This window comes from Ranitomeya imitator, chromosome 8, assembly GCF_032444005.1.
Source record: "Ranitomeya imitator isolate aRanImi1 chromosome 8, aRanImi1.pri, whole genome shotgun sequence".
Taxonomy (NCBI): domain Eukaryota; kingdom Metazoa; phylum Chordata; class Amphibia; order Anura; family Dendrobatidae; genus Ranitomeya; species Ranitomeya imitator.
Window position 1 is genome coordinate 36,076,574 of NC_091289.1, and position 14,976 is coordinate 36,091,549.

The window sequence follows — 14,976 nt, forward strand, 5'->3', positions numbered from 1 at the left end:
TGTCCTCTATAGAAAAAAAAGCATAAAACGGTTGCCCTCTACTTTTGATTGGACTTTCTAAGATGATCAATATCAGATCAATGGTGATCCGACATCCCATCGACCATCCGTTTGTGGCTCCACCACCGGATGTAAACAGTGTACACAGGCGGTAAACAGCTGTAAACAACACTGCTCGGTACGCCGTATAGTGGCCATTCTTGGGTACTGCGACTCACTGCAAACTGCTGATCAGTGGAGATATCGTTTGTTAAACCCCCGCCAATCAGATACTCATGACCTATCACCAACACCAAAGTAGTGGACGAGCCATGTAAACTAAATATTGGAAGTGTAATCTGACCAACCAGCAGAATGTCATAGGTCAAAAGGAACTAAGCAAATTGAAATGTAGTTTGTGGGAAAAGGTTTAGTATAACTTTTTCTTTATCGATTGAAATTCTTTTGGGCTTAGGAGTTCAGTAGGCGGTCCTATTCAGTGACTGACCGTTATCTCTGTATGCATGCATTTAATAGAAAGGCTGTCAATCATTAATTAGGCCTGCCCAAAACTTTAGACATTAATCTGTCCAAGTTCTCCTGAACTACAACATGGTCCCTAGAGGATTTCACACTGTTCTAAGCGGACAGGTTCACTTGAAATATTATTCTTTTCTATTATTAGGAGTCTGCTACACAAGAAAGGGTGTGTACAGACCGGAGCCCTGGTCTGTAGCCCAAGGGTACAGACCAGGGCTCTGCCAGTATATAGACGTCTTGGCAAGTTGTCTGAATTCATCACTGTCAGAAAATATAACACTTTCTGCATGCTGAACCCTGCCCTGAATAAAAAGCTCTGAACTGTGAGAATATCAACGCGAACTCACAGAAGGTGGAAGATTAAACTAATTACATGGTAAAAATAAACCTAGAGTCAAGGTCTTTGTCACCAAAATGTCTCGGCCGAGTAATTAACACACGATGGAAATCCCAGGGAAATGTGAAAACAAATATTCTTGATAAATTGGCCAAGTGGTGGAAAAATAAACTTCTTGTAGAAGCTCTATGACTTTTTCAGAAGACAGATGATCCTTGGGTAAAGCCAAATTGTGGGTAGGAGAATTTAGATTAGCATGGTAAGATGGTTCTGATTTGGGGGAATAATTATGTGAACTGAACCACAAAGGTGTAGGGTTTGTGCAAACTTCAACCTAAAATGGACTAGTCGGATCAACCAAAAATTGGCAGGTTGGGTCAAACAAAATTGGGTAGGTTGAATCAAACAAAATTGGGCAGGTTGGGTCAACCAAAATTGGGCAGGTTGGGTCAAGCAAAAATGGGCAGGTTGGGTCAACAAAAATTGGACAGGTTGGGTCAAGGAAAAATGGGCAGCTTGGGTCAACCAAAACTGGGCAGGTTGTGGTGGTCCCTGGGCAGATCTGCACATAGAAATGTTGGTAAATATAAACTAGTTAATGGTATATTTTTTGCAGTTTACAAGAGCTAAATAATTTCCTGCAAAGACACTGCAGAGCTGTTGAGCAGAACTTTGGTAGTGGGTGATGCCATGCTGAGTGTTCACATGTATGGCAATCCACTGATCGGTGGAAAGTTCAGCCGACTGCTGTCTAAGGTGTATAGATACATCTAAGCATTGAGGATCCAGAATTCTTCACAGATAGTGGGGATCAGCCCTAAATGAATACAACTTGTTGCTCAACAATGTAAGAATTCCTGTTCTTGAACGTCTCGCAGTCCGGCCTCTCAGGTGTTGCTACGTCTTATCCGGTGCCAGTCTTGGTCAGTGCACCTTACTGTATCCTCATGTTTTTACTGAAGGTCTCCCAGGCCAGCTGTGAGTCACCATATGAAAGTCTTCACTTTTCTCGGTCTGCGCACTTATTTACTCTGGTCCCTTCCTGGCTGGCTTCTGCGGAACTGACAGCCATGTTATTTGCTCTGGCCCCTGATCTTGCCATTAATATTAGGCTGAAAACTACTCCTAAAATATGGGTCTGTCAAGAGGGAATGTGTTTCAACCAGAGCAATCACCCCCCACCCTCATGAACAAACATAATGCATATAATGACTGTGACAGAATTGTGCTCAGTGTTACTCTCAAACCTTACAAATACTAACATTGCTACCTTAAAAAGTAACTATGCTTTATGTAATTATCCTCTAGGTAAGGTACAAAAATTATGTTTGTTTTTACCTTATTTTTCTACCTTCCCTCACAAACACTGTGCGGTAGTTTTTCAGTAACCAGATTATGCTCTTTTAGAAGGTCCTTTCATCTGCTGCTTGGCAAAATCCTTACATTATATTCAGACTATCTATGTATGGGAATTTGACTGTCAGAGTCTCTCGGTTCTCAGACCCCTCCCCCTACTCGGACAGAAAAATCCCAATGCACTCAATGTCTTCATATTCCTGCCTTAGCTGATCAGTTGAAAAGGCTACCTCAGACAGACTTGGCTCTAGCCACTCTCTCCAGCAGATCGCAGAGGATCATCAGCCTTCATTCATTACTGAACTCAACTTATTGCTGGGTTGTATCTAAGTAGTAGCTGCTGGCCGGTGGAGCGAGCTTGAGGCAAATTTGATCAAATGAAGGTGGGTCAGTATCAAGAGGGATACAACCAGAAACTGAAGCTGAGGTCAATACCAGAAGGTCAGACAAGCTGGCGTTAATATCAGGAGGGGATATAAAACATATGTGGTTAGGGTCATCAGCTGGGTTAGAATTTATTGCTAGCAGTAGCAGTTATGGACCAAAAAGGGCCCCGTTGCAAGATATATTGGCCCTTTGCAGCCAATAATGTGTCTATGACAGATGCTACTTGCTTTTTTGTAGGTGGAAGTGGACCACCTTACTTCTTGAGTCCCTGTGCGGCTGCAAAGGTTTAACCAATGATGTCCATCCTTGAGTACTAGAAACATCAAGGAAAGCCAAACAAGAACTATCAACTCCCAGCAAAATGCTGCAAATTTAAATAGGGTGAAGTACTGGCCCATTGGCCTCAGCAGGAAGCTGATTACTGCTGTTGGGACAATGAACACACTCTTTCTCCCTAACTAAGCAGCACCACAGGTTACAGCCACACTAGTATCCCTGGTTGGACTGGGCCTGCACCACCCAGCGATATTGGCCATAGTGTCTCCTGTGTCATCCCCGACCCCATAGAGTGAATACTGTGATAGCTAGCGACAAAGGCAGACATTGCTAGAGCAGGTATGGGTAGGGATGTAACAGTGTGAAGATATTGTATGGAAAGTGCAAAGCAGCAGTTGAAAGCAGCTTCTAAAAGATCTGTTCATTGAAAGGTGCAGCATAGTGTTTCAGAGAAGGAGGCAAAATAAGATAATGAAGTGCATTAAAAAAATTAACATACAATAACAATAGAACAGTTAAATAAAAGTTAACGTGTTACTTTTTAAATGAATAGGCACCTGCCAATAAAATGCAATATTACGTAAACATTATTTGAAAAAAGTAATATGTTACATAAATAAAGGCTTCAGCATCAATCCAAACCAAGATGGTCTCTCCACACTTTGTATGGTGGTTACTGCAGATCACCTTAGTTGTGCTCTGTAGGGTTCCTCTCCTCCAGATTAGCTGCAATGTGCTTTTTTGGCTAGCGATAGAGGTTGAAGCAAGAATAGTAAGTGCAATGTGCTTTATATTTACCGTACTTACCGCTGTGAAGCAAACAACCTGCAGAGATAATACACATCATCCCAAGCCTGACAAGTATTTGGAATTGTAAAATACATCGTTCTGGACTGGTCCCCCCACTTGCAATTTGGGGTTCAGTGTCTCAGTTGTGTGAGGTGGTGGAATTTAGAAAAACCAAAATATTTTAGAAAAAAAAAATAATAAAAAAGTTCTATACATATACTGTATAGGTATGCAAAGGTTTTATGTAAGTGTAGAAAAATGCTGCAAGATAGGAATGCATTTAAAAATAGAAGTATTTCTGGTTTCCATTTTGATAATTGATAAAAATAAAAAAAATGAATGAACTGAAGGGGAATCCAAATGAAATCAATGTTTCGTGTGACAGCCCTTCACCTTCTCAACAGCATCAATTCTTCTAGGTATACTACCGCTAACAGTGTAGACAGTTGTAGGAGGAAACCTGCAGGAGATTGTTCCAAACATCTTGGGAGAACTAACCACAGATCTTCTGTGGATGTCGCTTGTGCAAATCCTTCAGTTTCTTCATTTAGTCCCAGACAGACTTGATGATGTTGAGATCAGAGCTCTGCAGGGTCCGTAAGATATCATAGTTGCAGGGCTTTATTTTGAGGCCCATAAGTCAACGTAAAAATACATTAGCCCTCTCCCTGATGCTTCTTTTTCTTCAGTCCTTTTTTTCTTGGCAATCCATGACCTTGGCAAGGTTGACTTTCCGTGACCTTCCCCCTTTTTCCCTTGAATAAACACGCCACACCAGTACTTTTGGATAACGACCACAGCAGCCAATTTATTAATAATAATAATAATAATAATTAAAGACACTTGGTGGGGCCCTCGAACCTAACCCGATCTTGGTCTGGTGATTAAAACATTGGTATTGCCTCTTCCCTCCCAGCTTTACTTCCAGCCGCGTTTTCCTCGAGGATCGGAAGCACCATGAATTGAGGGAAGAGGTTGCCTCCACACCGTTAAACCTGTACCCGACTTCCATCATCGGTTACCCACCAATCGGTACTGCGCACCCGACCTCCAACATCGGGTTGCCCTCCGGGTCCCATGATGTGACCCCGACTTGCCTCGTCGGGTATCACCCAAGTCTCACCAGACCATCAACAACCCGTAACCATCCACTGCTTGTTGTCCGGCCATCCTGGGAGTGAAAGAGGGTTACCCTTTTATCCCCCTTGATCTCCCTCCTTCTCCCCCATGCCTAGGTCACTTCCCCTATGTAATTTCCCCCTTTGTCAATCCTTTACTTCCTCCCCCCTCCTTCCTTGTTGTTCTCCCTGCCTTTTCTCAAAGTCCCCAATCACCTGGTCAGTGGCTACCTGTCCCGGTCTTGCCCCCTTACTTCCGACCCTCCGTGCCTCATCCGGGGGTTACTTGAATCAGATCTCAGGATGTTCGAATTCGCATCAAACCACGAATTTCAAGAAATTCGACTTGAACTCGACCCTCCGCTAATCGATCCAATTATCTCGAGTCCAAATTAATGGTATTCTCACTGCTCAGAAATACAGGCAGACACTTAACCAGTTTGCAATACTATGAAGTAAGCATCTAATTGGCTACGACTTTATTTTGCAGCAGGACAATGACCCCAAACATCCAGCCAATGTCTTTGAGAACTATCTGCAGCATAGAAAAAAAGAAAGTCCTGGAAGGGATGATATGTCCCCCACAGACCTGATCTCAGTGTCTGATCGAGTATCTCTGGGATTGCAAGAAGAGATGCACATAAAAAAATATATATAATATTACTGTGCAACCATCGTCTAGTATTAAGACTATACTTCCCACTGAAGAAGCAAACAATAGTGAGATTCAGGCTTGAGGTCTGCAGAATTATGAATTGCTGAAAAAAGGGAGTTTTCCACTTAGCGAATGCAGTGTGTTTTTTTCTTCTGTGGCAGTGTGTGCAGAAAATCTGCAAAATATTAAATAAAATCTCATCCACGCGCTGCTTAAAAATTGTGCACTGTAAATTGACAGGCACTGTGGATTTTAAATCTGTATAATGATATTTTGTGTGTCAGATTTTTATCCTGGATTTTACCTTTTTCATTTCAATTCCACATGAAATCTGCATAAAAATGTGTGCCTTGATGCATTGTTTGCCACAGCGGATTCTACTGGGAATTTTCTGCTGCACTCAGTCTTGTTTCAATGTGCTGTTATTAGTTTTGTGACTCAGAATCATTACCAGGTAAAGTTACTTCTCCTTTTCTTTTTTTGCAGAATTATTCTATATTTAGATTGTAAAATTATGGAGAAAAAAAGTGAACATTTCCCTAAGAATAATATAGAGTGATCTCAAGGTGAAACATGAAAAGTTTCTTCTATCAGAATGAGTTGCGATTGAGCCATCAGTCTTTTTCTCATTTTATAGAAAACACAGAATTTTCTCATTTATACTCCAACTTCAGAATCTGCCGTTCTGCTGTTTTTATTTCCATAAAATGCATAGCAGGATAAGCGGCTTCCCAAACAATGAAGCCGAAAGCAGAAAAGGTTGTACGTGATCAAAATGGATTCATGTTAATATTCTCAACTGTGAATTGTAGACAAACAGAATGTAACATTCGGCAAAATATATCAAATTGTGACATGAGACTGAAATCTCCGCTGTTGGATGTGGCTCCGAGAGAAGGTGCATTGACAATATGCATATTCTGATGATTTGTCTCCCGCATTCATCTAATCTTTTGTCATCTCGCGTTGTGCAGAGACAAGGTCATGTGGCATCAATTAGAGTGTGAGGAACTGGAGAACATGCAGGCTGCGTACTTTGCAATGAAAGGAAGAAATAACAATAACAACAAGCCAGGGAGCCGGCCGAGAATTGACGACTGGATGAATATGGCTTATGAGAACCAGGGATTTTGTAGGTAAGGATCAAATATACAATACATAATTTAATTATGCTATAATATGGGAAACCTACATGAGCATATACTAGATCTGCTACTACTTTGATCAGCCCTTGTGCCCAATGGGGTCAGCAATCAATTGGGTTGTACCTATGTCGCAGATGTTAGAGCAAGAGTTGAGCGGATCTGGCAAAATTCCAATTCACCTGTTCATGCATTTTTTTCCAGGGAAATTCCGCTTTATTCTCCACAAATTTAATGCCCCTTCTTATCCTCCAGTCCAAAAAAAAATCCTTATACTCACCTTTCCGTTCACTTCTCCATTCTCTCCAGTACTCACCGCCACCAGTTCCATCCTCATTGCATCATTTATACCCTGCCCCTCGCGTCGAAATCCTCGGTCCTCTCGCCCTGAGCTGGAACTCTCGATTTTGATGAAGGCATGGGAGAAGTAAGTTCATGACGTCACAGCGTGAGCTGTGACTTTGCCTCATTACAGCCCGAAGTCCCGGTTGGGTGTAAGAGACGCAGGAATTTCTGCAAGAGTGGCAGGGGATCAGAAGATGTGGCGAGGACCAAATGGGTAATGGAGCGGAGTGGAGGGTGGGAGGTAAGTATAAGTTTTTTAAAGACTTTTGATGGCCCTTTACGGTTCAGAAAATTGGCAGCCGCTGACTCCACGTGACAGCATTTTGGCAAATATGAATTTTCATAAAATTTGAGTAGAATTCAAATCCACTCAATTTTTTTTGCTCTTCTCTAATTTGAGCCAGATTCCGAGATGTAATGTACGATACGATACGATACACTTTGTTGATCCCGTGGGAAATTATAGTATTACAGGAGCACAACTTAAATCATAAAAATCATAAAAGAATTACATAGTTGACATGAGAGTGGAGTTGACAGAAGAACATTATACATTATACATTAGAATAGGACATACACAACGAGTGAACTGAAATGTAGAGAAATAAGTAGACATTCACCTTGGTGGTTTAACCCTAATGTTATTGTTGTACATTCCCATGGCAGTTGGCACAAACGATTTCCTATATTTTTCCTTCTTACACCTCAGAAGTATTAGCCGGTTACTGAAGGTGCTCTTCTGTCTCATGAATAGCTCATATAGTGGATGTGCATTATTGTTCATAATTGCCATACACTTTCTCAGAGTTCTTTTCTCCACTACCTCCCCAAAAGAGTCCAGATTGCAGCCGACAGCAGAACTTGCCTTCTTAATAATCTTATTCAGCTTATTAGCATCAGAGGCGAGCACACTACTACCCCAGCATGTGATTGCAAAAAAGATGGCACTTGCCACTACAGATTGGTAGAACATTTCTAACATTTTGCTGCACACATTAAAAGACCTCAGTTTCCTTAGGAAATACAATCTGCTCATCCCCTTCTTGTAGACAAACTCTGAGTGGCATCTCCAGTCCAGTTTGCTATCCAAATGGACCCCCAAATGTTTGTAACTCTCCACCTGCTCTACCTCCTGACCAGCAATAGTGATCGGTAAGCATTCCATCTTTATCCTGCTATAGTTGGCCACCAACTCCTTAGTTTTCTTAACATTTAGTTGTAGATAGTTACCATTGCACCAATCCACGATGTTCGACACCACCCTTCTGTATTCCTCATCCCCCTGATCTCCCCTAATGCATCCCACAACCACAGAGTCATCCGAAAATTTTTGAAGGTGGCAAAGTTCAGATTTTGTACTGAAAGTCTGAAGTATACAGAGTGAAAAGAAAGGGCGCAAGCACCGTTCCCTGGGGGGCACCTACACTGCTCAGTAATCTGCTTGACACCACTGCTCCCATCTGTACAAACTGTGGCCGATCTGATAGGTAGTCAGTTATCCAATTTCTCATCCCCACCTCCACCTTCATATCAATCATCTTTTTGTGTAGTAAAAGTGGCTGCAGGGAGTTAAATGCACTCGAGAAATCGAAGAACATCGCTCGCACCATGGTTCTGTCAATCTCCAGAAATGAATGTACCCTATGTAACAGAGAAAGAATAGCATCATCCACCCCCAATCTATGTCGGTAGGCAAACTGAAGGGGATCGATAAAAGCATTGACCCTTGGTCTTAAGTGAGCAAGCACTAATCTTTCCAAGGCCTTCATAGCATGAGATGTTAAGGCTACAGGACGATAGTCATTTAGGGTTGCAGGAGAAGAAGTCTTGGGTACCGGCACCAGACAGGAAGTTTTCCATAACACAGGTACCCTAGTATACTCTAAAATTAGTCTGCTCCTCCTCCAATATCGATGTTGCAGAATTTGCACCCAATTCCCATCCACTATCAGTTGGCGGTACACATGTACTGCTAAATCTAGCAGTAACCTATCAATGTATTTTATGTTTAATTTGAATAGAAACCCATATAAGTTGAAACAATCCGTGAGCTGAAAATGGGCTTCCACGGTCAGGTCACTTGGATAATAGGGTCTGAGAGTCACCCTTTTTCCTGCTATAAGAGGTCTTTTTTTGGTGCAGTGGCTCCTAGCAGGTTATATATGCCAAGTGGCTGCTCACTGGTGGAGCGAATTGAAGGAAAATACAAAATAAGGTCAGGATCACAAGGGCTACGATGAGGACACAATTGGATCCAGGGATAATCAGATCAAGGTCTAGGAGATCAGGCTGAATACTCAAGCAGAGAGTGGTCTGAAATGTCTAGCTAGCACAGTTATTTAATAGCAATAATCTTTTCATATTGGCCAAAGGGACCTTTTTTGACTCCTTAACCCCAGGACTCTAGGTTATGTCCTTGCATACACCATGCTAATGTCACCCTTGGTCAGGCTTGAACCCAGGACACCAGTGCTGACCATTGTTAACCATTGTGCCTCTGTGCTGCCGATGTGTAGTCTGCAGCACATTTTAATAAAAAAAAAAAAATGATGTTCTACTGGAAACTGTTCTCATTACCGAAGGCAAACTTCCTGCTCCAATTACCTTACCTACATGATGACTCCTTCCTAAATGAGCCGTCTCCCTCGGTTGGCATTTTCCCTAGTGAGTGGCAGTTTTTCTGTCACTTAGTCAAGTAAATTATTCAGGTCATTGGCCTCCCAATCCCAGACTGTCAAGTGTAGCGAAGGTGCCAGCTGTTTGCATGACTGGGAGTTACGTTATCCAACTTTTCTACATTTATTTTTTAAACGACTGCAAAAGTTGTGAAAAAAAAAGAATATAGACTTCCCTATGCCGATGTAGCGTTGGCAATCCATGGGTCCTTAGAGTTAGAATGCGGCTGCTGCAGCTAATCAATGGCCACGGTGGTCATGTGTCGCACTGCTGGCACCACCATTCAGTGATGGCAGCCATGGTGCCAGTAGTGCACCTCATGGCCTGATAAGCCATATGCCATAAAGTCCAGCACTCAGCTGTTTCCTGTAGACCTGTGGACAATGAATGGAGCAGAGATAGAGCATTTGTATCTCTGCTGCATTCATCACTGGACTCTGCAGACTAAAGGTACCGTCACACTAAGCGACGCTGCAGCGATACTGACAACGATCCGGATCGCTGCAGCGTCGCTGGAGAGCTGTCACACAGACAGCTCTCCAGCGACCAACGATGCCGGTAACCAGGGTAAACATCGGGTTACTAAGCGCAGGGCCGCGCTTAGTAACCCGATGTTTACCCTGGTTACCATCGTTAAAGTAAAAAAAAACAACCACTACATACTTACCTACCGTTGTCTGTCCCCGGCGCTCTGCTTCTCTGCTCTGGCTGTGAGCGCCGGGCAGCCGAAAAGCAGAGCGGTGACGTCACCGCTCTGCTTTCCAGCCGCTGTGCTCACAGCCAGACCAGAGAAGCAGAGCGCCGGGGACAGACAGCGGTAGGTAAGTATGTAGTGTTTTTTTTTTTTACTTTAACGATGGTAACCAGGGTAAACATCGGGTTACTAAGCGTGGCCCTGCGCTTAGTAACCCGATGTTTACCCTGGTTACCAGCGAAGACATCGCTGAATCGGCGTCACACACGCCGATTCAGCGATGTCAGCGGGAGATCCAGCGACGAAACAAAGTTCTGGACTTTCTTCCCCGACCAGCGATATCACAGCAGGGGCCTGATCGCTGCTGCCTGTCACACTGGACGATATCGCTAGCCAGGACGCTGCAACGTCACGGATCGCTAGCGATATCGTCTAGTTTGACGGTACCTTAATTCCCAGTGTCTGCTATCCTGTGCTTGTGGAGGGTTACAGTCTCATTGCTCATAGTCATAACCCCTGTGATCACTAAGTTATCCCTTACTTATATAGCACTTAGCCTATGGATACAGAATAATAAAGGGGTTTTCCAGGGCTATATTATATTTTTATTGTGGGCCTAAGTGCAGCGCCCCAGAGACCTGGTCGTTGCAGTAATGTCGCTCTGCCACTAAGGGGAGTGATGGTACGTCTGATGGCACTAAAGGAGTTCATCTGACCAGGTATCACCAGCACACATTATACTTCACCCTCCGGCCACTAGGGGGAGCAAAGGGTTTTATTTATTAGGCCACTCCTCACTCTGGTAAAACTAGGGGTTGGATAGGAAGTTAGTCAGAAGCTGACTGGGTTTTGTTCAGGCAACATCCCGTGGCAGGGGGTGTTGCGGGGAAGATTCAGGGGGGTCCCTGTCAGGCGTGGGAACCTGGCAGGCACCTAGCGACAAGAATAGAACGTTACGGAGCCGCGCCTGCGCTATCTGCGGCGGCATCCAAAGGAAGGACACGGAGCAAAGGATATTGTGGACAGTGAGAAATGAGATCAAAGCACAAAGGAGAGCCAGTAGGAGTCGTGGCCGGAGAATGGCAACATCCTACTGAGGCGCGTAGCCGGTGGCCGGAACACCGAGGAAGTAACTGACTTTATGCCTTACTTCAAATACCGCAGGACAGTTAATTATAGGTTGGCTGTCTACCTTACATCATCACCTAAGCAGACATAGGGGGCAACGCGTGGAGAGGGGCATCTCTAGGGTTCCGGAAGAGCTCCAAGCCTTCCTGTCAAACGGGTGTGTCCTAGCCATAATAAACCTGGGGGACGGAGAATAGAAAGAACTAGAAAGAACTGGAACGAACGAGAATAGAAGTTGTGAGGATTATCCCGAATGCTCAGCAGGGAAGCACTACAACACACAGGCGCTAGTGGTAGGCCACGATTTCCACCTGCAAAGGGAACTGTGGATGTGCCTTCGGACCGGCCGGTCTCAGACAGCCCTGTTAACAGTGCTCTGGATTGAGGATCCTGAAGCCTTCAGTAAAGAGGTAAAGAGACTGCAACCCTGTGTCCTCGTTATTGACTGCACCTCACACCATCGCCATCTACGTTATTGGGAAGCCCTGGGGACATACTTCACCTGTGGGAAGGTATACCATCTAGCTGCCATCACATCACCCCAGTGGACCCCAAGCAGCGTCGGTCTCCCTGGCCGAATACCACAGGTGGCGTCACGAAGCATTAGCTGACTTTCATCATCTCTTTTATTGGACGCCCCTTAGCAGGGTCACGGACCGGGTCCAGCCACCGTGACAACCCCAGAACTGAGACAGAGAGGACCGGTACCGAGTAACCTGTGGCCCTGTGTCTGGGGGCGCTCCATAAGCACTAACAGGCAAGCAGTTTCTAATTACCTGCATATTCTGCCCAGCTCAGATCTCTACCGGCAAAGAGAAGTCACAGACCGCTCCTGCCAGCGATCCTGTGGCTTCCGCTGATGTCACATCAACATAGCAGTGGCTTCTCTACTGTAGTGTAGATGACTTTCTATGTCATGCTGATTGACAGCCGGCTCCCAACTGCCTAACTGTGGGAAGCTGGCTGTTAATGACCATGACGTCGGCAGTCACACCCTGTCGACAGAGCACCCGGAAGAAGAAGAGCTTCTCTGTTGATGTGGAACAGCTGAATCGCTGTCAGGAGCGGTAAATGACTGTTCTGAACCAGCGCCGGATAGAAAAGGCATTTAGTTTCTAACTAGTTAGTAGCTAACTGCCTGTTAGTTTTTTGGCTCATAGTAAAATATTTAGCCTTCAATAACACTTTTCAGTTTGGAGCTGTATTCAGAATTCTGCAGGCTTCCCAATTGAAAACTCATTACTTTTCTAGCTCCATCTGTGTATTGTACAGTGCCTACGCTTCTGATTTTACATTAAGCAATGTGATGTTTCTGCATAGTGACTCCATCAGCAGAATAGTGAGTGTAGCTCTGGAATGTAATGCAGCCTATAACTCCGCATCTGTATATTATATGTAATGTACTGTATGTATTCCAGCAGAATAGTGAGTGCAGCTCTGGAGTGTAATAATACAGCCTGTAACTCCACATCTGTGCATGATATGTTATGTACTGTAAGTATGTATATAGTGGTTCCACTAGCAGAATAGAGAGTACAGCTCTGAAATATAATACTAGATGTAACTTGGCATCAGTAGAGGGCATGTAATGTGCATATACGCAGGTGCAAGGTGACATCCCCAGCAGAATAGTGAGTGCAGCTCTGAAGTATAATGTAAGATGTAGCTCAGCATTAGTAGAGGCTATGTAATGTATGTACACAAATACAAAGTGACATTCCCAGCAGAATAGTGAGTGCCGCTCTGGAGTATAATAAGGGCTGGAAATCGGGATCAGTATAAGTAATATAACCTGTTCACAAACATATTAAATGTGTTGAAAGATTCTGGCCCCGATTCATCATTAGCATTTTTTAAGACACTTTATCTCTTTGTCTTGTGGTATCAGTTTCCATTTTTGGTACCAAATTCATCAAAATGGCGAATGTGATTCGTGAATTTGCTGCAAAGTAAAAAAATGGCTTTAATTCTGTCTGGAACGGCTTTTGTGACTTTCGCTGCCAAAAGTGGCAAAAATTGCACCAAAAAAATGGAAGTACAGCAAGGGAAGTTGGGGTGAAACGGCCTCAAATTTTGCAACTTTTTAAAAATTCGCAATTGATGAATCCGGCGAAAACATCTGGAATCGCTAAACTCCACTCTGCACGAAAAATAAAGACGAGCACATATAAAATAGACTTTTAAAAGGTGCAAATAGAATAATGAATTGGGGGCAAACAAAAGAAAAATGGTGCAAAACACAAAAAACTAAACAATGATGAATTGGGGGGTAATTTTATTTTTTTTTTTTTTCAAATAATCAAATACATGATTTACTTATTTTTTTCTCTTGCAGATGCCAAGACCTTTGTAATAATGACTGCATGGCACATAATTATAGAGAGAGGCATTGTGGGTATTGTCACCATAAGGTCAGTAAGGAGCGCTCGAGCCGATCTCTGGTCCCTGCTTCTAATGTTGCCGTACAGACTATTAGCGGAATGCACATTGTTGAGATTTACGGACATGAAAAAAATTCTCATAGGAGACCTGAAGCCTACGTCCCGGAATAACAGCATGGATTGAGGTGGCCAAGATTTTTGGACTCTTTATTTGTTATAACTATGTGCCTTAGACATGAATCATTGACATTTATAAGATTAGCGCAAAAAATTCCTGGAGGATTTGTCTGATTTCCCATGATCCAAGATGCAGAGGAGCTTGGAGATATGAGAAGATCTCAACCCACGGACACAGTCCTCGACTGCCATACCAGGTGCATTACTGTAAATTGTGATCTGCTTCTGTACATATGTGTGATGATACACGGAATTATGTAAGATACAAACATTTTCAATACAGGAATGTATTTTTTAGATTTATAAAGTGTGATCTGATTTGTTCAAAGAAGAATCGTCGTCTTTTCATGGGACTTTATCAATGTCGTGCGTTACTCTGATATGACGCGGGGGAGGACCACCACAACTCATGTTCTTACTCATTGCTCCAAAATCTGCCCCTCGATCCCTTTTTTTGTTTTCACACAAATTCGCTTTTTCAAGAGGCAATTTTTGTGACCAGACATTTTGCTAAACAAACTATGCACCAAAGAGGAGTCAAGAATAAAAGAACAGTTTTCTCTCGATCTACAATGCTAGATGGCATTGGGATGACCGTAGGGACCAAAACTATTGACACCAAAACTCAGAACATTAATACAAAAAAAACCTTAAAATGTCAACCCAAAATAATAAAAAAATGTAATATAAGGAACATAACTAATACAGATACAGCAAATCCTTATGTATAAGCGTCAAATGACCGTCCTGGAAGTTGTAAATCACTTTTTTGGATGAGGAATAGGGCTTGTTCAGGGACTTACCTGATGACCAAAGAGCACAGGTAGGCAGCAGTACAATGCATATAGCACAAGTAAAGAGCAGTACGATACATGTTGTATAGGTAGAGCAGTATAGTAGATGTAGTACAGGTAGAGAGCAGGACAGTACGTGTAGTACAGGTGGAGAGCAGTACAGTACATGTAGTACAGGTGGAGAGCAGTACAGTACATGTAG

The 14,976-nt window shown here is 43.3% G+C and overlaps 1 protein-coding gene and 1 long non-coding RNA gene across 4 annotated transcripts in view; one reads left to right on the plus strand and one right to left on the minus strand.

Annotated features, from left to right (window-relative positions):
- Nucleotides 1-14,776, plus strand: part of SUSD3 (sushi domain containing 3) — a 73,481-nt gene extending 58,705 nt beyond the window's left edge. For both annotated transcript variants that reach the window (XM_069736738.1, XM_069736739.1), the window contains 2 exons: nt 6,412-6,573; nt 13,758-14,776. In XM_069736738.1, coding sequence (XP_069592839.1) covers nt 6,412-6,573; nt 13,758-13,974 — 379 coding nt within the window. In that variant the 3' untranslated portion in view covers nt 13,975-14,776. The remainder of the gene's footprint in view (nt 1-6,411; nt 6,574-13,757) is intronic.
- The window catches only part of LOC138647612 (uncharacterized), a 78,202-nt gene that overhangs the window by 8,092 nt on the left and 55,134 nt on the right, over nt 1-14,976 (minus strand). The gene's annotated exons all lie outside the window — the stretch shown is intronic.